This window comes from Sceloporus occidentalis, unplaced genomic scaffold, assembly GCF_023333645.1.
Source record: "Sceloporus occidentalis isolate IW3139 unplaced genomic scaffold, rSceOcc1.0.p SCAF_11, whole genome shotgun sequence".
NCBI lineage: Eukaryota > Metazoa > Chordata > Lepidosauria > Squamata > Phrynosomatidae > Sceloporus > Sceloporus occidentalis.
In genome coordinates, this window is record NW_028316991.1 from 19,571,410 (window position 1) to 19,594,731 (window position 23,322).

Sequence of the window (23,322 nt, forward strand, 5' to 3'; positions counted from 1 at the left end):
GAGGCACGTTTAGTCTCCCTGTTAAACCCCCACCCCCCCCAGTCCATAGAACTTTCATGATGGCTTACGGTTGCTTACACGATCCGTTTGGATGATGGGAATGGAATCCTCGCCCTTCCTAGGTTGCTGCTTTTTTCTGTATGGTTAAAAAAAAGTGTGTTTCTAGATTTTGTTTAAATAAGTATGACAAGCTGGCCTTCAATGAGTTGTGAAATCCTCTCCCGGAGGGGTCTCTGGGGTGAAATAAACGAACCAGTTGTTCCTGGCACTCGGAATCCAGACGAAATGTTCATCCATACTATATATAAGCGGTCTGTGGTGGAGTTTGTTCGCTGTTGATGATGATGATGGGAGTTGTTCCCCTATAGCTAAAAGTTGATTACTTCTCGTCATCAGGGGACACAGCGTTACATTCATGTACCCAGACGCCCCAACATTCATTGAAAACATGAGAAACGTTCCAGTGACCCAAGGAACGGCGGCTGGGTGCGATCTGCTTATTATTCCTTAATCGGCAGAATATGTAACCATAACAACACGAGTCGCTGTACGTGAAACAAGCCCGTGAAACGTAACCCGGGCACCGTGTTTTCCTTATTAACCCATTCAGTGTATCTAATCTGCCTGTTCCAGACCTTAATCAGTCGTCTGTCTCGCCTTAGATTCAGGAGCCTTATGTTTATCCCATGCATGTTTAAATTCCCTCACTGTCTTACCCTCTACCACTTCTGCTGGGAAACTGTCCCACTCATCTACCACCCCCTCTGTAAAATGAGCAAGCAACAGCCAAGCTCCAGCGTGTATATCCAGTGCACTTTGCAACATCTAAACAATGACAGCCTAGTGACTTACCCCAGGAGTACAAATACCATCATCCTCAGATCGGAGTTCGAACAACCAGGTTGGGCAGTTTAACCCTCTAGGTGCCAGAAGCGAGCAGCAAAAGGGTCAGCCTCAAAGTTATTCATCTCTCTGCGTTTTCCAGGGACTAGTAGATTTATTCTACCTCTCTGAAAACCTCACGTGCAAATATGGCTGAAACGTAACAATTTATAGTAATTATTCTGCCTGTCATTACATTTTTTTTTTTATTTTACAGGTATAATAATTATAATAGATCGCAATGACAGTAATAAGGCTTTTAAGGTCTAAATGCAAATATTTTTGTACAGTGAGGCGAGTATTGTATGAGTGCATCGTTTTTATTTTTTATATATTACAGACAGATGTATATGATTTATCCGAAAAAATGTTAATTTTAAATATTAAAATGGATTTATGTAAGAATCGCTTCCTGGTGTATCTGGCCCTTGTCGGGGGTTGAGAATATGAGCAAAAGACGTTGTTTTGAAACTTTAATTACAAAGATTTAAGAACAATCTTTACCATCAACAGCTTAATTTGGTTAGAAGCGCAGAGTGTGACGGCCCCATCCGGCCCATCAGGTCTGCCTCGCTTTCCAGATGTAAAAACACTCAGACCTTAATCAATCATCGGTCTTGTCTTAGAGTGAGGAGCCATATGCCTATCCCTCCCTGCATTAGCCTCAACCACTTCTGCCAGGGCGCTGTTCCACTTATCTACCACCCTCTCAGTAAAGTAAAAACTTCCTTACGTTACATCTAAGCCTTCGATCCTCTAGTTTTAGATTATGGCCTCTTCTTCTAACTGGAGCGAAGACACCGCCTGCTCCATGATACACGACCGATGGTGAAGCATGATCATTTCACCGTATGTCACACGGTGGCAGAACAGGCACTTTATAATAATGATGTCAGCGAACAACGAAGCTCAACAACTCAATTTGTATACATTTATTATAGAAAAGTGCATCGTATAGCTACATGAAACCTGAAAATGGATTCATAAAGGCCTTCATTGTTTTATTTAAACTACAAAACAAAGTGCATTCTAAAGTATGCTTCCCGAGATCAGGGAAAGGCATCAGCATTATTATACATCAATACCAGACACAGCCACTGGGGGCGCTGCAACCATCCAGCGATAAATCACAGCACTGTCCTGAATTCATCAAAAATAAAACTGGGCACGTGAGCTTCCACAACCTAGAAGGGAACAGAAATACATCAGCGGGAGAAATCCAGACCGTCCCGATGTATGGGTTACAGTAACATATGAAAATAAGTGATTTAAGCGATGAGAACCTGCTACGCTTCCAATAATACAGAGGACAAAAACTGTGAATCAATGTAAACCTGTTGGGGCATATTCACTAAGGTGAGAGTCGCAGGTGTCATCTCACCAACTTCACTTTACATTATGAAGGTTCGACTCCAGCAAGCTTCTGGCCTACGAATAGCTTGGCTGGCCCTGTATAAAGCATATTTACGCTTGAAGTCACGCGATTGAAGCACACATGGTCCAGGGCCAGCACAGCCCTTCTAGGTGATAAACAAGCCAGGGATGGTCCTTTATAATGCATAGAGAATGCAGGGGGTCAAAACCCCAGCTCTCCAGCCTACTCCCCGCTTTACTGAATAAAGCCCCTCCATCCCATGGTATTTGCATTTCTGAGAGAGGAAATCTATAGGCTTTTCGGGCGAGTTTGAGCCCCATGGATAGGATTTTTAATATTTCGTCTGCATCTACTTCTACAGCAGGACTGCTGGGTCTCATGTTGTGGCGCATGCGTGCGCTGCCATTTTTAACATGTGCTCTACCGACGCATACTTTTTTCCCCGAAGCCCTGATGTCAGCGCTTCGCTGTTTAAAATAAATAAATAAATAAAAAAAGGTGAGAAAAGTGCCACTGCGTGTAGGGGGCCACACCAGCCACCAGATTCCACGTCAGAGAGTCTTCCTTGGCATGGCTGTTGCTTTAGGGGACCGGTTTGACTCCCCAACACCCCTCACCGGTAATGCCTTCCAGCCAAACACAGCCTTTAAAGAGACTCTTACATGGGTGCGATCTCCATCCCATGCTTTCGGGGAGCGATTTTGCTAAAGAGTTGATTTAAAGGGTAGCCGTGAGGTCCAAACTTGTTCGGATTTATTTCATACAGTTTGAATCATTGGACCAAACAAGATTTTCCAATCAAGGAAAAATAGTCTGATTCTTCTGTCTGGAATGCATGCTTTCTGATGGACATGATGGGAAAGCCAATCAGCAGCGGGCTTTAGACTTAGAGCTGCTTAATAATAAAGAATGTTTGATCATACTTTATTCCATTACACCGAGTTTAGAATCCAGCTACTTACCCTTCGGGGCAATTTAGCAAAATGTATATAATCCTCGAGGAACATAAGAGCTCCTACGACATCGGCTGGCATTTCAGGGATCTTCTGGCTGGAAGAACATACAAATTACGCTTGACCATGTGGAATCATTAATATATATTTCAGAATGATCAGATTTGCCACCTCGTTCTGTCTGTCTGTCTGTGTAACTAAGGTAAATAGCATAAAAAAAAGTCACCTAACTTGCATGGAATGCTGTAACTTTAGAGTTTAGCGTTAAAGGGAACTGTCTCTGTAAGGACTGTTAGCATAACTTTTTTTTTTGCTGTCAATTTAATGTTTTTCGAGATATTTTAAAGCTAACGTCGTAGCCGGACCAGCATTAACTAATCAACTTCCTGTTCTGAAGTTCTCTCTTCTCCTGACTCCACCCTCACAGAGGCTGCCTGAGCCAATCAACAACAATCAGCAACTTAACACTAGAGAGAGAACCTAATGGGAATAATTAATAAGGAAAATACGTTTTTCCCGTAGTATACACAGTATGTGTATTTTTTTGGATTTGGTATGTGTGACAGATTTGCTTTAACCTTCTTAGTGGCTGCTGTGGTTAAACTAGAAAGAGGAAGCCACGTGTGTTTCAGGACCCACGACGTTCCGTGTTATCCTCTGTGATTTAGCGAGTGCCATCACGGAAGTCTCTTGCCGTTTACCTTGTACTTTGCTCCATGGTAGAGCGGATGAACTGCCCGATGAGGGCCAGAAACTGCTCTGTGTAACGGGAATGGAACTGCTTGAGAAGGGTGAGGATGCCCAAGACTAACGGAGGCCAATCGACGGCATCTGCCGGTTTCCTGGACGTCATCCCTAGTAACCAAACAATACATTACAACAAGATCTCCAACCCCCCTATAAGGAAGGCAGGACACAAGGGCCGGTGTGCCCTGCCGGGTGGCATTTAGAACGGGCGATGAATAAACACCATTCCACACTGCGCAATATCAATAAAACTAATAATTCTATACGTTTTGATCATAGTAATTTTTAGTGTTCCATTTAATGGCTTTCATTTTAATGAACTTTAGGTCATGTCTACGTGTTATTTTCATAATTGTTTTTTAAACCCCCCCCCCCAGGACACATGGCTGGTGGAGGACTTTGACAGGTGACGGGGACATTTGTCTCACCCTTGCATGCTTTTTTTTCTTCTTAGCCGCACTGTGATGCAGAAAGCCTCCCCTCACTGAGAGGGGTATTCGGAGAGGGGTGTTGGCCATTTGGCCAGCCACGTACTCGTAAGTGGTTGCCATTTAAAAGGGATAATTTAACGTAACAGAGCAGCCATCCCTCCACCTACCTGCAATTCCTTTTAAAGATTTAATGTTTTTACCACTCATACAACCAGATTAGAGTACCGTACCTAGCTTCTTGTTATACTGCAGCTTCTGCAGCTGAGCGATTAGAAACAGGAAATTGGTGATTGGGAAAAAGGCCAATTGCTTGGTGGTGATGTAGATCTGAAAAGAGGAAGCAACAAAGTAATCAGCGCTGATCAGGTAAGAAGAAATCCGTTTAATGACTATTAAAAGTAAACAGAGATTTTACTTAACAAGTCAGAACTCAACATGCAGCTGTGTACAAGACGGTACATTAGGACTAAGAGTATTTCAAAGTGCAATGTACTCTACAACCACAAAAAGTGTGCCCTCCATGTGTGTTTACAAGTGGAAGGGTTCTGGATTGAGCAGAGGTGCACCAGCTAGACAGGTTAAAGCGCTTTCACAGGAAAAATTGGCAGCACAAAAAAATGGGGGGGGGGGACTAAATACATTAACATGCATGCTTATGTTCCCATAATTCTGTATTTATGTTCATCCCACTCAGCAGATTAAAAAAAATGTCTTTAACAATATATTTTCAAGCAAAATGTACAGAAGTGCTTTCATGGGGATGCTGGATTTGCTTTAATGTTTCTAATTACAATATTTATCTAATCAAGATACATAAACTAAAACTACGCCAATAGAGAAATCCATACATTTTCAGTATGAAAGTTTCCTCTTTATATAGTTTCAAGAAAAAGTAAATATATATATATATATATATATATATATACATACATACATACACACACACATACACACGCCACTACATGTTACACAATACTAAGGAGAAACCCTTTCCACGCAGTCACCAGTCAGGGGATCTTACTTTGTTCAGAGGGTTGTGGGTGCCGGCAGCTTCCAGGTATGCCGTGATTTCATACAGGAGGGTGTTGTCTTCTTTCGGACAGGGCAGAGATGGGTCCTGGTAATGGGCTTGAATATCAGCCAAAATGGCTCTAAGAATGGAAAAGGGAAAAAACATTTTTAATAAAATACCAGCAAGTTCTAAAAAAATCATGAATACTATGTGATATAATAGGTGGGATCTGTAACGGTCATAACTGATCAAAATTTATATTATATTATATATATATATATAAAAATAAAACTCTCCTAATGTATATATCACATGGTACCTTAATTTCCTGTTTGCATCTTTACTCCTCCCATTTATATATATCCAAACATGACTGCATATTCCAATACTTATCGGAACGCCTGAAAAGAAGTAGAGCTCGGCGCGACAGATAGGCAACATAAGGACTGTCCTGCACAGCTCCCCCTGGTGGTCACTGAATATGCACTGACTGCTTAAAAAAAACAACAACCCCGAATTGCACTAATTTTGGCAGCTAAAAGTAGCCAAAATACTCATGCTTTCTGTGAGCGTGGGGGTCTCCTTTGCCCCACTGGAACTCTTGCACAAGCTGGTGGTGGTATCCCACGCATGCGCAGTGCTGTTCAATAGTCACATCATGGACACCAAACAAGAGTTGGGGGAAAGTTGTAGTTTCAACACCCTGAATGAAATTTTTCTTCCAGACGGTTGAGGTGGCCCTGCACAGTGCATTGTTCAATCAGCGAGGAGACGTAATCACATAATCTCTGCTTTAAATATGCTTTATACAGCTCCATCCAAGCTATTCATGGAGCTAAACTCGCCAAAGGTCGGCCCTTCATAATGTCAAATGACATCAGCGAGGTGAAACTGCAACTCTCCTGTCTCTTTAGTGAATGAATTCCTTTTCCTCTACATGATGGTGAATTTCTGTTGAGCCGGCGGACATTCTACTGTCAACAAATATTATAAATAAATCACACTAAGGAAGCCTTTCTGACACCGATGAACATGGAACACGTCTGCTTCTTTTGGCTTTACTTTAATTAGGGACCTGAAAGGACGGCCGCTTTTGCCCTGCGTGTTATTAAGGGTACCGGGCACGTATGTTTCAGCACACGCTCCCATCTTAATGAAGAACGGGTTCTCTTACTCATTGAAGTTCTCCAGCGCGGCCGCCAGGTGTTTGGAGTCGAATTTACAGGAGTAGTTTAACTCGTTGGCAATCTGACGCCTCAATATCTGCATCTGACCCACCTGCCGAGAGAGGAAAGAGGCAGGCGTGTCTGGTCAGTATACATCGCCACGGAAACCATACAAATCCAACAGGGATAAATACTATACAGATTATGGGAACGGGACACATGGGCCGAAGTGCTGTATCTCCCCCAGCCAACCCCCCTTCTGCAGTGCTGTCATCACTGATGAGCGCTAGGATATGACATCATATCCCGTCGCTCCGCCTCCACAGTGTTAATTGGCCAGTTGGGGAATCAGCGATCTCCCTTTTAACCGACCCGCTGAGCAGCGGTGCTACAAGGAGCCTAATAGGCAGGAGAGCAGCTGCTGCCCGATGGACCCACCAACCTAGGGCTAAACACACCACTGACAGGACCCGTCCCGCGTACTCCCTGACATCACTACGCATCAAGGTTTAAACCGAGGACACCAGCGCCAGCAGACGCCCTAGCGCTGTTACAACAGGGAAGGGTAAAAATATTAAAGGTTTTACCATTTATAGGATTTTATTTCAGCCTTCCCTATCCTTACCTACCTTCATAATGGTCTCAAGATACACAGGCCAGATTTTCTGGGTTTTTGCAACTGCAGATGAGTACATTTTGGCAGAATTTGCTGCAAGAAACAAACAAAAAAAAAAAAAAAAAAAAAAAAAAGGAACTTTAAAAAAACAACTATTACAAAAGAGCAGCGAGACAGACCCGATATCAATGGAGATGTGACTGACGCCACCCAAAAGTTAGAGCTTAAAATAATTTCCATAAACAGCCCAAGTCCTGAGATAATAATAATAATAATTATAATGTAATAATTTTTGGGTAAAAAGAAGACTTGCCCATCATGGAAACTTACCCACGATGCCTTTCAGCGGGGTGGCCACTTTCTGTAAGGCTCTTAGTGATTCCTGGGCTGTTTTGTCCTTAACGATCAGCCTCTGATACAGTCTGAGAAAGCTCTGAGCAGACAAATAATATCTAATCAGGTTAAAGTATGAAAAACGTTCCAAAAACACATATTTAGCAAATTTACGGGGTTAATAAAAAGGCAGATTTTTTATGAGGACATGCTGGGCAGAGATAAGATGGGGGGGTGCTGTGTACAGAGAGGATGGGGCTCCCCCTGGGGAGGGGAACACACGCTGTGCACAGAGAGGATGGGGCTCCTGAGGGGGGGGGGCACGCTGTGCACAGAGAAGATGGGGCTCCCCTGGGAGGGGAACACGCTGTGCACAGAGAGGATGGGGCTTCCCCGGGGGAGGGGAACACGCTGTGCACAGAGAGGATGGGGCTTCCCCGGGGGAGGGGAACACGCTGTGCACAGAGAGGATGGGGCTTCCCCGGGGGAGGGGAACACGCTGTGCACAGAGAGGATGGGGCTTCCCCGGGGGAGGGGAACACGCTGTGCACAGAGAGGATGGGGCTCCCCCGGGGGAGGGGAACACGCTGTGCACAGAGAGGATGGGGCTCCCCCGGGGGAGGGGAACACGCTGTGCACAGAGAGGATGGGGCTCCCCCGGGGGAGGGGAACACGCTGTGCACAGAGAGGATGGGGCTCCCCCGGGGGAGGGGAACACGCTGTGCACAGAGAGGATGGGGCTCCCCCGGGGGACATTTCGTGTAGTGAAAAGGCTGAGCTCCTCCTGGCGGATTTTACCTGTAGTTCTTTGACAATCATAAAGCAGAGCAGTCTGTCCAAGCCGTTCAGCCCAAAGGTCCCCAGCGAGTCCTGGATCTCGGAGAAGAGGTGGTTGTTGGTGACTTCTTGGTGAGTCTTCATGTCGTACCAGGTGTTCATCTGGTCTATATAACAGGTCACCCTGGAGAACGCAAACAGCGACTCAGCACCGTAAGACTGAATGCATAACACAGCGAGCTATAGCGGGGCTTTACCGACCTTAAAGCTCTCTGATCGCTTTTTTGATCTTTCCAGAATTTGCCCCATTTATCAGATAATATTTGCTATAATTCACATTTAGAATAAAATAAATTCCCCGGACTATGTTTCCGATCTGCTGCGCCGTATTCAGCTGGTTACATGACATTTGTTTATATAGCGGCAGCAGATTCCGTAGCGCTGTGATTATAGGAAATCTTTACAAATGTCCAGAAACATTTGAAGAAAATCTCTGATTTGTACAACAATAATGAGAAGAATAAGGTTATGAAGTTTTTACTCAATGTCTTCACCTAGGAGTCCAGCTTTAAATAAAGTTTAAATTTAATTCAAAACTACCCATAGATTTAAGTTTTAATTGGTTTGGAGCAGAGATTGTGGCAGCCTGTGACAGAACCAGTATTCTCTAATTAAACTTACTTAATTAAACTTAATTCCCCCCACCCCACTCTTACAAAGCCTGCCAATCAAAAACAAGCAGCAACAGAGAGATAACTTAATGGGGACGGAGTAGGAATTTTATAGCTACTCCCGACAATGCACATTACATTATATATATATATTTTTATTAATTCCTCTTAATCAAACAAACACAGCAGAGAAACATTTAAGAAGCCTTTTTTGAAGCAGGTTCTATGGCAACAACCTATCAGCGCCTGCTATTGTGTCATACCACAATTAATTGTCCCCAGCACAAAATAAATAATCAGGGTTAATTTTACATGATTATTTATGGGACATGTTTTGGCATCTGACAGCGCTAGGATGGGTGTTCCCGATGCTGCATTTGGTTACATACGGGTGTAAATCCTCAGTGTAGGTGGAACGGCATCATTAAGCTATCATCGGGCTCTGCTGCTCTTCTCTACTCACTTGGGATCAGTAATTCTTAGTATTTCTCGACACAGCCGTCCGATAAACGTCACGGATTCATCCACGGGAGGGAATTTGGGGATGGGGATGTGAGTTGTCTGATACATGCTTTGCCAATCTTGAATCTAACGGAGGTAAAAGGCACTTTGTTGAGATAAAAGCCAACAGTCTCTCTAGTTTGGGTTTCTCAAAGCTAATGCCCTGTAACCTGGATACTGCATTGAAGGGCATGCCTAGGAGGAAACCGGGTATAAGACCTCGGGTCAGGAGCACAACCTATTTATATCTTTTATTTGTAGGTTTAAATACTCTTTTCCAGAAAATTAACCCATCTCCTTCTTATATATTGAAATAACCAACACCTACATAGCTTACATCATGCGCTTACATCATGTGCTTACATCACAGGTGCCGCTGCGTTAATGGACCACAGAACACAGAAATGTAAAAACTATGGCATGAATAAATACCAGACGTGAACTAAAAGGGCTTTCGTTGCCACATTTTACTTAACAGAGACTTCAGCCCAGCATTCTTTATGTTTTTTTCTGGAACCCGACCCAGAGAACTGCCCCGGCTCTATCTTGCAGCATGTGACGTGCGTATTTCCTCCCCACTTGGAGCCACAGACCTTTGTCCTCAGAAAGTTGTTGCATTCCTGCTCCACGTTGTAGTTGATGATGCGAGAAACCTCCTCCTGCCAGATCTTCAAGCCGTAAATGCTGACATAGTCCTGGATGTACTCGAAAGAACGATGGAAGCCATCCATGGTGGCCGCCATTTCCTTCAGCTTGGGGAGCAATTCGCTCGGCTACAAGGGATGCAAGTAAGGAAAAAGTTACTTAGCAAGCAGGTCCTACTCATCAGAACATAATAATAATAAGAAGAACCCCGATGCGGCATGCTTTAATTAGCTCTAGGGATTTCATTCTCTCACTATAAATATGACCTTATAGCCAACCTATTTCACAAACCTGCTTTACAACAGCAGTAGTATATGACCTGGTTATTACTACACTGGGCGAACAGATTAAATAGATCCTTACTGGAACTTCAAATGGTCACAGCCAACACCAACATAAAGCTGTATGATGAATCTCACTCCATTTACTATACATTCCTGAAACAGATCCCACGAAGAAGGACCAGCCACATAAAGCATCCAGGACAAACCTTTATGGACCAGCCACATAAAGCATCCAGGACAAACCTTTATGGGATGAATAGAACTGGTAACTATAGGAAGAAACCGGTTATATCCGTACCTTGGCTTTGGGGTTAAATATCAGGCCCCTGTGCAGTGCTAAGGCAACCCTTTTAACAAGCTCCTTCCTTATACCGTCTTCTAGAAGCTGTTTTGGGTCCACCTGAGAAGAAAGAGAAGCAAACGATGACCCACAGATGCCAACATAATTGGACTTGTGTAAGGAGATTCTCCCAAGGCCACATCAGCCAAGAGTTCATATCTAATATTCCTATATAATAACAAATTTAATGACTAATACTTTAAAAGTCTCTGAATACTTTATGGTTTTTGCGAAGGGTCAGCCAGTCCTGTATAAAGCTCCATTCTCCGGGGTGAACCTTTTCTTTTTTCCATCAGGCTTACCTTGATTATACCAACCAGGGTGGTTTTCATCATCAAAATACCTTCGGTAAAAATGGAGATGGCGTTGGTCAGTCTGGCAACCTGAAAGAACAAGTGCATGCCGCCGGGTTAGGGCGGTAAGAACCCATCCAATTCCTTTTATTTGGCAACCATAGAAAAATGATGTAAAAATGCATAAGGTTTTGGGACCTTGGAGGTCTCTTCTTCAGACAGCCCTCCACAGCCGGTCCTCGGCTGCTAAAAAACCACCAGTACTAGGAGGCCATATAGTGTCTCCCCGCACCTTGTCTCACAGCTGCCAGGCATATTATTCCATGCGGTGTGTGCCCGTCTCACCTCGTATCGCGCCCCGAGCTGGGCGTACTCTCTCAGTTTATCTTTGTCCAGACGTGTTGGCACTTCGATAATGTCATGAGTTTGCAGCTTAATGATCTTGGCTAGAGAGGTGAACATGCTTTCTGGGATGATCTGCAAAACCTATGAGACAAAAAAGCTATGGATTACCACACCTTCAGAAAATGAAGTCCTTTATGCACTAAATCTCAGCCGCATGTATAAAATGGTATAAAAACCGTCGTTGCACCTGCATTGCTCAATTTAACTAAATACATCATTCCTTGTACTCTTGAATGCCTTAAAACCTCCCCAAAAATAATTATTCAAAGGGGCAGTCTACTGCTCCAACCGGCCTTGTCGAGTAGATATGTACCTTATTCATGAGCACTTTAATATGCATTTTACATAAAAACCTCTCACCCTCGGAAAACTGTGCAGCTGCACACAATCCCCGTAGGAAGCATCCCGCTTACATCGATGGAAACGCCAGATGCGCGAGAATGTTAAAATGACAGCAAACATTTTGAACGATACAAAAAGTGGGGCCACGGAACCCGTTTCTTACCTTTCTGACATAGGAAACCAGTTCTCCGGAGTAATACTGGGATACGCTGAGTAGGTCCGGACTGTTTGCCTGGTTTATCCGGAGTAAAGGCAAGTCGAGGGCAGATGCCAACTTAAACACAAAAAACACAAATACAAATCCATAAACTGAGCGTTAAAACCCTTAGACATCACTGTCTTTTCGGAGTAAAAAAAGATGGCAATGAAATTTCTTGTGCAATGGAAGAAATACACAGAAATCTGGCTATTCAAAAATATATATAGAAATATAAACAGTGTTTTCAGCAGTGCATAGGAAGCTGCCCAAAGTATCAGATCCAAATAGGTAAGAGTGGAATTAAAACCGCATTTGCTCAATATTGTTAATTACATCCTTTGGAAGATTTGTGGGTTTTCTAAATTGCTTCCTTAAAAGCACAATGTGTACTTTGCCACACTCCAATTAATTTTAATTACATTCTGGTTCTTTTCACATTCTTCCACTGTTGCACTCCTAGTTCACTCGCTCACCTTCAGGAATGTAGCTCTCAGCTTGGTGACCATGGACGGGTTGGCCCGAATGCTCTCCTGCATTATGGATGTGAAGCTGAATAAAGTTGAAACACATATCCAACATTTGTTCAAGTAAAATATCAGCCTTTCCATCCACTTGTCTTTATAGTGGACCCTAATCTGTTCTGTACTTTTTGCTGAATGGAGGTCAGAAGCGTTAAAAAAGAAAAGATCACTTGCTGAATTGTTATTAAAATTTATAGGGAAATTTTATTTTCTCAGTTTCCTGTTTTTAAGCTCCCTCGTTACCACGGTTAAACTAAATTATATATATATTTTATTTATTACACTGCTCCCGGAAAACGAGAAATTAACCTACTGAACCTGAAGTCTGACAGATAAGTATACAGTGCGCTAACGGACTAATGTTAGTTCTACAGCAAACCTGAAGGTCATTTAAGAGTTTACAAATCACATTGGAGGGGGCAAGGTGGGCAGGATGAAGAATGTATGATGACGTATCCTAAAAAGGTGCCTGTTCTAACCTGTCAATCAGCTGCCAGGCGTAAGAGAGGTCACCCACGATCTGCATGGTGATCAGGACCTCCTCTTTGATGTTGATCGTCCGGATCATCTGATGAAGGAACCTGCGAGTGTCTGCCAGGAATTGACACACCTGAAGATTGGACTCCAGCTGGTGGAACTCCTGGACCTAAACAGAGAATACAATAAAAAAGAAAGAAGAAAAAACTGTTACACTGATCTGGAACTTTCTTATATATGCAAGTTTATCTAAAAGCAAACACTTACATGCATTTATACCGCATTATATGGAAATTTACTACGGCTTCTGTTCTGTTTTTGCAGCCTGAAGAAGACACTTCACTTTGACTCCCACCTCTTGCCCATAAAGTGCACACATATGTGATTATCAAATATAATAAGACAAATAACTGACAACAAAAATAGTATATAAAGAAAATACAAACAAAAAAAGGACAGAAGAGAGTAATTTAGGGTATAAAATCCTCGGTTTGGTAATACTACCTCTTCAAGAGCCTGAATGAGCTGAACTGTTTTTCTTCCTGCAGCGGTTGAGTCGTCATAGTTTAAGGACAGTATTTGTTTGGAAATCTCCCTGAACCAGGCTTGCAAATTTTCTAAGGATGAAAAAGAGAAAGATTCACCGGCGGGACATCACATTCGTATATTTCAAGAGTAGCGATCTGGATATATTGGAGATTTGCACATAGAAGAGACTGTTTGATAACAATAAGACTCTTCATGGTTCTTCTACAGCGTCACTCCTTATAGCAGACAGGAATATAGACTACCATTTTTATTAAATATTATATAAAATATTATTTGCTAGCTTTTGAGATCTCTTCAGTAGGAGCTTTGGTTGCAGATGTAGTGTCCGCTCCTCACATTGCCCTACAGACAGACTCCATAACATAATGTGTTCTAATTTCCAGAAGAGGAACATCGTACCATTCTTCTCCACCCTGGTGAGAGGTTTCACTCCAGAGAAGACATCCGCAAGTTCGGTCATTCGCTCAGACCCTTCTTTCTTGTAGTTCTCCCACTTGCTTTGCTTTTCCGACAGCATTTGTTTAAACATCTGAAAAGAAGAAGTAAAACCGATACGTTAGGTGGAGAGATCCCCCTTAGATCCCACATTATATACAAACAGCACAAAAACCATAATGCTCCACAACATAAAACATAAAAACCTGTAACATCCATTTCTATTCGGCTGAACAATATCCTAACTACCACACTGTACTTCCGGCAATCAAAACGAAAAATTTTTGAACACCGTGGGGATAAACGTTTTTTTTTTTTGTTTTTTTTTTGCTGTTCTGGCAAATTCAATTAATATCTTGAATTATGAAACCCGGATAATAAAAATATTCCTACCTCTTTCAGAAAGAACTCAAACTGGGCCGTGTCCAGCAGTAATTGGAACAGGATCTTGACGTTATACTTGGAATCGGTCAGGACCTGGTCTTTCACTAGTCGAAGGCGTTTATTATTAAGATCATAGACTAAGACAAACAGAAGTAACTCGTTATAAAAGGCTTTAGTTGTCGGATTTACTTGCAAAAGGAAAAAACAAAGTATAGTAATTTAATATATGTTAAAGTGACACTACTGTGTCCCACGGTCCTCCTAAACAAACAATGCATGTGACAAAATGTAAAATTATATATATATATATATATTTACCTTAAGGAGAAGCTGCAGTGCGCCCCAACATCTCACGCCACTGATTGGCTGCTTGAAGCCAATCGGTGGAAAGACACAGGGGTCTCTGCGGACTCCCCCCCCCCCCCCCTATGCATTTGTAAGTGGGGCATCATGTAAATTTAAAGGGACTTCTCTGTTTTAATATGCATTAAAGTTCCCTTAAATTAAAAGGACTGACATATTAAGTAGCCAGGGAAGAGAAACACCTATCTAAGGCATCCATATTGGGGATTCCAACAAACTATATGGCCATAAATTGGAAAATTATTAAAAAATGCAGATTATCCCAGATCATTGAAGAAGAAAAAAAAAGCCGGAAGCATCTACTGTCCGTTTGATTTTCTTTGGTAACTGAGCCTACCTGAATCCGCAGTGTGCAGCATGAGCCACCGGATGGCGACGTTGCAGTCGCGGAGGCAGTTTAACAGTTTGGGAATGTTGTCCAGAACAAATTCCTCCCGCAGAAAGCCCTCCTTAAGGAACTGCTGGACTTGGGGATGCAGGCGTTCAATGATTTGCGCATATCTGCCTGCCTGCGAAGAAATAAAACACAGAAGTACGGCAAACACAAGAGACTATCCTGCCTTCTGACGGACTCATCAAGAAGCAAAGATCTGATTTCTTGTTTGGTTCCTTAAGACATCTGGAAAAAGGAAAATGTGTCAGCGGCTGTACCTGTTCCTTGATGTTAGGTAGATCCAATGTATAATTTAGGGCAGTTTTTGCAGCTTTGTATGGTTCCCAAGCCTCCATCAGATTGACTGTGATACCCATGTAAATACTAATAACCTAGAAGACAGAATAGCGACATTACTTGGGAGAACTCTTACAATGCAGACCACATGGAAAGTATTGTGAGGCACCCCTCTGCCACTGTCCCCTCTGCCACCGTCCTGGGGCATTAATGAGCTGCTACCCTCGCAAATGCATTTAATTACCAGACAAAAAAAACCAAAAACACACAAATTGAAGAAACCATACGGATACCGTACAAAAACTACAAAACAAACCAAGGATTGGTGACAGGAGGGGAAAATGAATACATTAACCACAAAATACGACAGGGCATCAAGTTTCCCAGAAATAGACAAACGAGCAGAACGGCCATAGGCCAGTGGTAGGGACTAAAACGTTTTTTAAAGTATTATGAACACAAAACAAGTGCTTGTAGAAAATCAAGCGGATCAGATGAGCCATTTTGTTCTTGTGTAGAGAATATAAAGGCTCTGGGTGAATATAGGGAGTGAAATGGTTTTACTGACTGAAGTAAAAGTTCTATAAATTAAAGTTTAGTGCTTTTCACCCACAGAATGCATGAGATGTCCCCAGCACTGGAGCCGCGGGACTCAATAGCCCTCTCCCTCCGGAATCGTGTAATCATGGAGGACCTCCGCTTTCATGGAATTGTATAGTTTGTCTTGTATGATGTGAGGTTAATACTGTGTTTATTTTAACAGTCAGAATGCACCTCCTAAAAGTCTACGAAATAATGTTTTAAGATGGGTATGGAGACTACACGAGGATGATGCCTATGGACTCACCCAGTTATCTGGGAAATATTTATCCACGATCTCCCTCATCTTGGCTTGATGCGTGTGGAGTGTTGCCGGCTGGAAGTAAAGGATCACGTATAGGATGGCTGCTTGCGTGGCGAGAGCGGTGCTTCGGTGCTCTGGCAAGGGATAGGCAGACACCTATACATTAAAAAAAAAAAAAAAAAAAAAAAAGAAGACCATGCGTTACGGGAACACCGTGATAAGGACCAAATACTCGCGTCATCTGCGATTAGACTGTATCACAAGATCCACCAATTGCTGAAATGAGGACTGACTGTTTTTATTGTAGAAATTGTGATGCTCTGTTGACAGGTAAGAAATAATTATGGTCAGGATAGTCAGAATTCCCCTTAAAATGTAAGTAAAATAACAAGTAATAGGAGCCCAGCTCCAATCAGTAGGGACTCATCAGCTAAACCCAGCCAGACGCTTCTGTCTCCGGGTCTCCCCACCCAGTAGCTAGAACTCGTTGCATTTGCTAGTCTGTCCATAGAAAGAAGCGAGTAAAAGTGGATTTTGGTGGATTAGGTTTGTAAAGGTAATATCACCTGATTGTAGATGTCATCTGACCTCAGCCTGCCAATCACCATGCTGATGAAGGTTTCGCTGATGGGTACCCGGCTGAAGTAGCTCTCGGGGTAGTTGGGAGGCCTTTTAGCCCCAGGTTGGCTTGAATAACCTGTGCTGCGCAACAGCTTGCAGATGTCATCCATATTGGAGTCTGCAGAGGATCTCGCCCCACTGAAAACAAGGAACAAAAACATTCACACAGCAAGGTGATGGCAATTAAGCTCTAAAGACTTCAGGGTCCTGTTGCGGTCATTACTGGGGGGCTACCTGACTACGGACAGCGTCCTCACGAACCACACGTGTGGGGGGCCCCTCCTGCTACAGGTGCGCATGCCCAAATGAATGGGACACACGCCTAGCTTTAACGCTAATGGATGACGCTATACGAACTCAACAAGCACAGCAATCAGTGCTTGGTTATACCGATGCCACCGCTATCCTGAGTTCCTTCCCCGATTCATTTGTAGACCCGACTCTGAGCTTTGGATGGTCCTGGATTACGTCTCCTCCGCGGCGGGGGGGGGGGGGGGTTATTGTGATAACGTGACCCACTGACATACAGGAACGTCTTACCTGTATCGGTAGTATGAGACCAGCATTCTCTCTCGCACCTCTCCTTCGATCTTCTGATCAATCACCAAGAGCATCACGCCGTACAGATACAAGGCTTCGCACTGGTTAAAGAGACGTAAAGAGCTCAACCAGCAGGCAGACAGAATAAAAACGTTTATATATATATATATATATCAGCGGGAAAGAAGACACAAAGTATGACACTGGTTCAGACAAGGCTGCCGCTTTGTGCCCCATTCTCCTAACATGAATACTTTCAAAGTGATAAAACAGATTCAACTTGAATATTTGTACTTGATTTGACATTTAAACTTCTCATAGCCCTTAAGATATGTTTTTTTAAAAAACAAAGTGACGTCAAACTTTTGAAGGTAATGTCTTAAATATAACAAGTTACCGTATTTGCTCAATTATAAGATGACCCTGATTATAAGGTGACCCCCCAAAATCTTAATATTAGTTTATGAAAAAAAGAAAAAGCCTGAATATAAGACGACCCTATAGGAAAAAAGTTACCAGTAAATGGTAATTCATGTAAACTATGTGAACATTTTTTTTTTTAATAAAAGCTATGATTGAGAAAAATGTTTTGTTTTATTTCCTTTTTTTACAACCTGCCCCCCCCCCAGTTATGCACATCTGCCCCAGAAATGCCTTATACTCCATATATGACACTGTGCCCCATGATATGCCTTTTAACCCCCTATGTGCCACTCTGCTTCCAGAATTGCCTTATACCCCTATATGCCACTCTGGCATTTAGGGGGTTAAAAGGCATATTATGGGGTAGAGTGGCATATAGGGAGCTATAAGGCATTTCTGGAGGCAGAGTGGCATTTAGGGGGTTAAAAGGCATTTCACAGAGCACTCTGCCTCCAGACAACCCGCGCCGCTAACGGCACCTCCTCCCGGCTGCAGCGGAAGTTGTGTACGTGAATCGCGTAGAGCTCTACACGCTGCCCGGACTAAGCACCGGGGACTCAGACGTACCGGTAAGCTGGGGGGGGGGCATAACACAGGAGGATCCAGGTCCCCTGCATCGCTGCGGGGGATCTGGATGTTAGTCTCATAGTCAGACCTATTTGAGGTCTGATTATAAGACTACCAGAGCATTTGCTCTGGAAAAAACCTTGTCTTATAATCGAGCAAATACGGTAGTTCTTAAGACCGATCCATTTATACGGCGTGTGCGCATATTGAATTTCACTCTAGACTTCATTCATGTGAGATTTATATAATTTTGGCAATCACTGCTCTGTTATTTAATAAAAAATACATAATTGTACTCTGGTCACGGTAATACTCACCAAAAGCTGCTTCCCGTCCTCATTAAGGAGAACAGTTTCCAGGGTTTGCTGGATATAAATTCCTTCATTAAGGTCTTCAAGATACCTAGAAAATGCACACAAGAACATTCATGTAATGGGGAAATACCCCCCAAAAAGATCTGTTTGATGCCTCCCTACACTAAGACTTTGCATTTTAAAGACCATGAGCCGGTCCGTTGTTACCCCTTCCCAGGAAGCCATAGCAGATGTTACAGAACAAAATAATCCTTGGACATCTTGTGTTAACAGAGAATAAAAAATATATTGATTTATTAATCCACTTCGCAGTGGATTCCAAAATACTTTATGAGGATAGACTAACTCGCGGTGTGACTGCTGCCGTGTTACCGAACGAGGCTACGATTTGACATTTCTGTTCAGGCCACATCTTAAAAATTCCTGTATTCATTAAACCCATCTTTATACCACTAACAAACAAGCAAAATAGGACGGAAAACTTCACTCAATTTAACTTTCACTTCATCAGCAGTCACTTGAGAACTTAATCATGGTATTCACAATATGGCAAGGAAGCCCTAAAGCAAATATTATTTTGTGAGGTTTTAATACACTACCGTTTAAAAGTTTGGGGTCACTCAGCTGTTTCCATGGAAAACAAGGAAATCAGCGAACACTGGAGCCATTGGAGCACAGGAGGGATGGGGGCGATAGAGGAGGGATGGGGGCGATAGAGGAGGGATGGGGGCGATAGAGGAGGGATGGGGGCGATAGAGGGCCGTTGGAACACAGGAGTGATGGGAGTGATAAAGGGCCGTTGGAACACAGGAGTGATGGGAGTGATAAAGGGCCGTTGGAACACAGGAGTGATGGGAGTGATAAAGGGCCATTGGAACACAGGAGTGATGGGAGTGATAAAGGGCCATTGGAACACAGGAGTGATGGGAGTGATAAAGGGCCTCTGCACGCCTATGAAGAGATTCCATAAAAAAATCAGCCGTTTCCAGCTACAATAGTCATTTACAGCATTAACCCCGTCTGCGCTGGATTTCTGATCCATTTCATGTTATTGTAATTGACAAAACATACCCCAAACGCACCCCACCCAAGGACTGATTCCATGACACTCGTGTACCTGTTTAGGTCTACAATATATTTATGGACGCTTTCGAAAGCCAGATAAAATCTTGTTAATATCTCGATGTTATTTTCTCGGAATTCCTCATCCAGATCCTGGAGTTCAGGTTTGGCCTCCAAGCGCCCCTCGCAGTTCTCTGGCCCCTGATTAGCAAAGTAAATGAAAGTAAAAGGCAGTTACTGAGGTTTTAAAGCTACAAGGAAAGAAAGAAACAGAATTACGGTCTGAAAACAGGTTTCCCAAAACCAAATCCGTATTCTCTGGAACAAGTCACCGACTGCAGGTAAAACCTGTGTCACTGCAGATAACATTCATCGGTGCTGCTCACATAAACCTTAGCAGATCTATCATTAACACAGAAGGCTCGTCATGCTCTCTGAAGGGTAGAAATTATGTTTCTGATGCTGCAAGGGCTACACGATGAGACGGGGGCAATGTTCCCTGGTGTTTGTGTGTTATCCTGAACTCAGCATAACGAATACTAGTTTGGTGACGCCAGTACACCACGGACAGGATCTTTAGTCATGCCTGCTAACTGTCCCGCTTTGCATGGGACAGTCCTTTTTTGCCACTCTATCCTGCCGTGCTGTACCTCTGTCCCCTTTTTTTCAGGACAGAGGTAGAGCTCGACAGGACGGCAGGATTCTGAACCGCATCCCTGCCGTCCCAATTTTAGTCTCCAGTGTCAGGCACGCCAGAGAACTCATACTGCGCATGCACAGTAAAGCTGCCAGTTTGAGTGACTCTCTACCTCCCAAGCTCCGTATGCTTGAGTACGTATTGGCCTTTTCTTTAATTTCTCACAAAAAAAGAAAAGTGTATGAAAGGCAATGCCTGCCATGCGCTGCACCCAAAGAAATGCTGATTATTGCCGGCACCTGCGAGTAGCTCTCCCTTTTCCCGTTTTCCTTTGACATTTAGTTACAAAAGTGTTAGATTGGGCAAAGTAGACGAAAGAGCGCAATTTGGTGAGAAATTTTCCACATGATGATAATGGGGATTATTTAGAAAAAGAAAGCGTGGTATTTGCAGCTAAATTTAGTTTTTTTTTAGCAAAGTCAGTCAATATAAAACTAAACACTGCATGAATAATAAAATGCGTGGATAGTACAAACATTTTGCATCGTTATTCTCACGAGGAAAAAAAAAGGATTGCCTTTTGGGGGATCTTTTGTGTGTGCAAAAAAACCCCCCCAAAAAACGTTACTTCTCCTGATTTTTTTTTTAAATCTATTATTTATTTATTTTTTTACAACAGGACGGAGTAATGCAGATGGATTCGCAGAGAAAGAAGTATTTCTGCACCTCCCTTTCTCTGCAAGCACCTCTGCTTCCTTACTATTTATTTTGTTGGGGTCTCTCCTAGTTTTTGGACATTTGTACAAAGTAACGAAATGGAAAATACAGCAGCAAACTGAAAAACTTTCCCAAATAACTACTAGGAAACGCACACAGGCCATCTAATGCTGAAATCTTATGTCAACTTTAATTAAAACAAGAGCATAACATGAAAAGAACCTGACCTTGAAGTAACTGAAATCAAATATAATTTCTCCATATTTCTGCTGATCTGCTTTGTCTTTTAGTCTGAAGACACCAGGTACAAATTCTGAAAGCCTCAACAGTTCTGCAATGATGGCATTGCCCCGGGAAACAATCCGCAGAACCGCCTGGCCGCAGTGATTATTCTCCGCTAGGAAATCGACCATTTTATTTTAGCTCCGTAACTATGACGGTGATGAATACTGGAGAGGGTATCCCTTCTTCCGAGCCTGAATGAACGAGACAGAATATAGACAATCATTATAGTAAGAGTTGTCACATAGAGTGGCAAGAAAAAGTAAGCGAGCCCTTTGGAATGTCCAGCATTTCTGTATAAATTTGCCTTAAAATATGATCTTCATCTAAGTTACAATAATGAACAAACACTATCTGTTTTAACTAATAACACACATGATTGTATTGTTCTTGCCCATATTGAATACGTCATTCAAACATTCAGAGTGTGGGTTGGAAAAAGTCTGTGAACCTCTAGGCTAATCACTTTAGGGCTGCAACAACTAATCGATAATGAAAATCGTTGCCAACGAATTTCATTATCGATTAGTTGAATCGATTTTTATCCATTATAAAATGAGGGTTTTTCAGAGCAAACGCTCTGAAAAATACCCCTCATTATATAATCCGTTTCAGTGACTCACAGCAGCAGCTCCTACTTACCAGCCCCTCCCTGTAATCACTGTGACAACTGGCCCCGCCCCCTTCCTTCTCCCAGAAGGCCAGAACCACATGGCTGTGACACTCATCTAACTGTAAGTATAACATTAATATTTGGGCTGCTGAAAGTTAGGGGAGGTGGGGGTTAATTTAGGGGCAGTTATGGTTAATGGGGTGTTTAGGGTTAATTTAGGGGAAGTTATGGTTTAGGGGCAGCTATGGTTAATGGGGTGTTTAGGGTTATTTTATGGGCAGCTATGGTTAATGGGGTGTTTAGGGTTAATTTAGGGGCAGTTATGGTTAATGGGGTGTTTAGGGTTAATATAGGAGCAGCTGTGGTTAATGGGGTGTTTAGGGTTAATGTAGGGGCTGTTGTGGTTGATGGGGGTCTTTAGGGTTAATTTAGGGGATGCTGTGGTTAATGGGGTGTTTAGGGTTAATTTAGGGTAGTTGTGTTTGATGGGGTATTTAGCGTTAATTTAGGGGTAGTTATGGTTAATGGGATGTTTAGTGTTAATTTAATGATGAGGACTGAGGGTTAATTTAATAAAGTTAACTTAAGGCGCAGTTAGAGGTAAAGGGGGGCAGACTAAGGGGAATCTAAATCCTGGGGGCAGTGAAGATTAACCCAGTACTTATTTATAAAAGTATGGTGTCAGTGTGATGCGAACAGGTCTGTGACTCTGAGGGGACTATGAGGTATCTGGGGGTATAAGGCATATCTGGGGAGGATGGAGTGACATATCTGGGGGTATAAGGCATATACGATATATAAGGCATATGTGGGGAGGGCAGCGTGGCATGTCTGGGAGGCAGTGTGGCATGTCTGGGGAGGACCGAGTGGTGTATCAGGGGGTATAAGGCGTATCAGGCACAGTGGCATATGTGGGGGTAGAGTGGAGTGGAATATGTGGGAGGCAGCGTGGTATATGTGGGAAACAGCGTGGAGTGGAATATGTGGGAGGCAGCGTGGAGTGGAATATGTGGGAGGCAGCGTGGAGTGGCATGTCTGGGAGGCAGCGTGGCAAGCCTGGGCTCAAATGTGCATGTGGGAGGCAGCGTGGCATATGTGGGAGGCAGCGTGGCATATGTGGGAGGCAGCGTGGCATATGTGGGAGGCAGCGTGGCATATGTGGGAGGCAGCGTGGCATATGTGGGAGGCAGCGTGGCATATGTGGGAGGCAGCGTGGCATATGTGGGAGGCAGCGTGGCATATGTGGGAGGCAGCGTGGCATGTCTGGGAGGCAGCGTGGCATGTCTGGGAGGCAGCGTGGCATGTCTGGGAGGCAGCGTGGCATGTCTGGG

The 23,322-nt window shown here is 43.2% G+C and overlaps 1 protein-coding gene across 1 annotated transcript; it reads right to left on the minus strand.

Annotated features, from left to right (window-relative positions):
• Positions 1-2,009: 2,009 nt before the first annotated feature.
• Positions 2,010-21,509, minus strand: LOC149305678 (WASH complex subunit 5). The gene is made up of 28 exons (XM_089477409.1): positions 21,324-21,509; positions 19,798-19,943; positions 18,684-18,768; positions 17,377-17,477; positions 16,782-16,974; positions 16,219-16,371; positions 15,353-15,466; positions 15,039-15,210; positions 14,348-14,475; positions 13,919-14,048; positions 13,475-13,587; positions 12,973-13,139; positions 12,446-12,521; positions 11,937-12,047; positions 11,372-11,512; positions 11,036-11,116; positions 10,692-10,793; positions 10,058-10,237; positions 9,427-9,551; positions 8,314-8,476; positions 7,513-7,615; positions 7,196-7,275; positions 6,575-6,678; positions 5,410-5,539; positions 4,619-4,715; positions 3,912-4,065; positions 3,220-3,307; positions 2,010-2,066 (listed from the first exon to the last, which is right to left on the minus strand). Exons 1-28 carry the CDS (start codon positions 21,507-21,509, stop codon positions 2,010-2,012), a joined length of 3,480 nt encoding a protein of 1,159 aa, XP_089333535.1.
• Positions 21,510-23,322: the final 1,813 nt, after the last annotated feature.

Coding starts and splice junctions, on each gene's coding strand:
- LOC149305678 (XM_089477409.1), bottom strand. CDS start 21,509: ATGGTCGATTTCCTAGCGGAGAATAATCACTGCGGCCAGGCGGTTCTG. Junction 10,238..10,691: donor TATTTAACCCCAAAGCCAAG/GTACGGATATAA, acceptor CATCCCTTGTAG/CCGAGCGAATTGCTCCCCAA. Junction 4,066..4,618: donor GCAGTATAACAAGAAGCTAG/GTACGGTACTCT, acceptor TTTGGTTACTAG/GGATGACGTCCAGGAAACCG.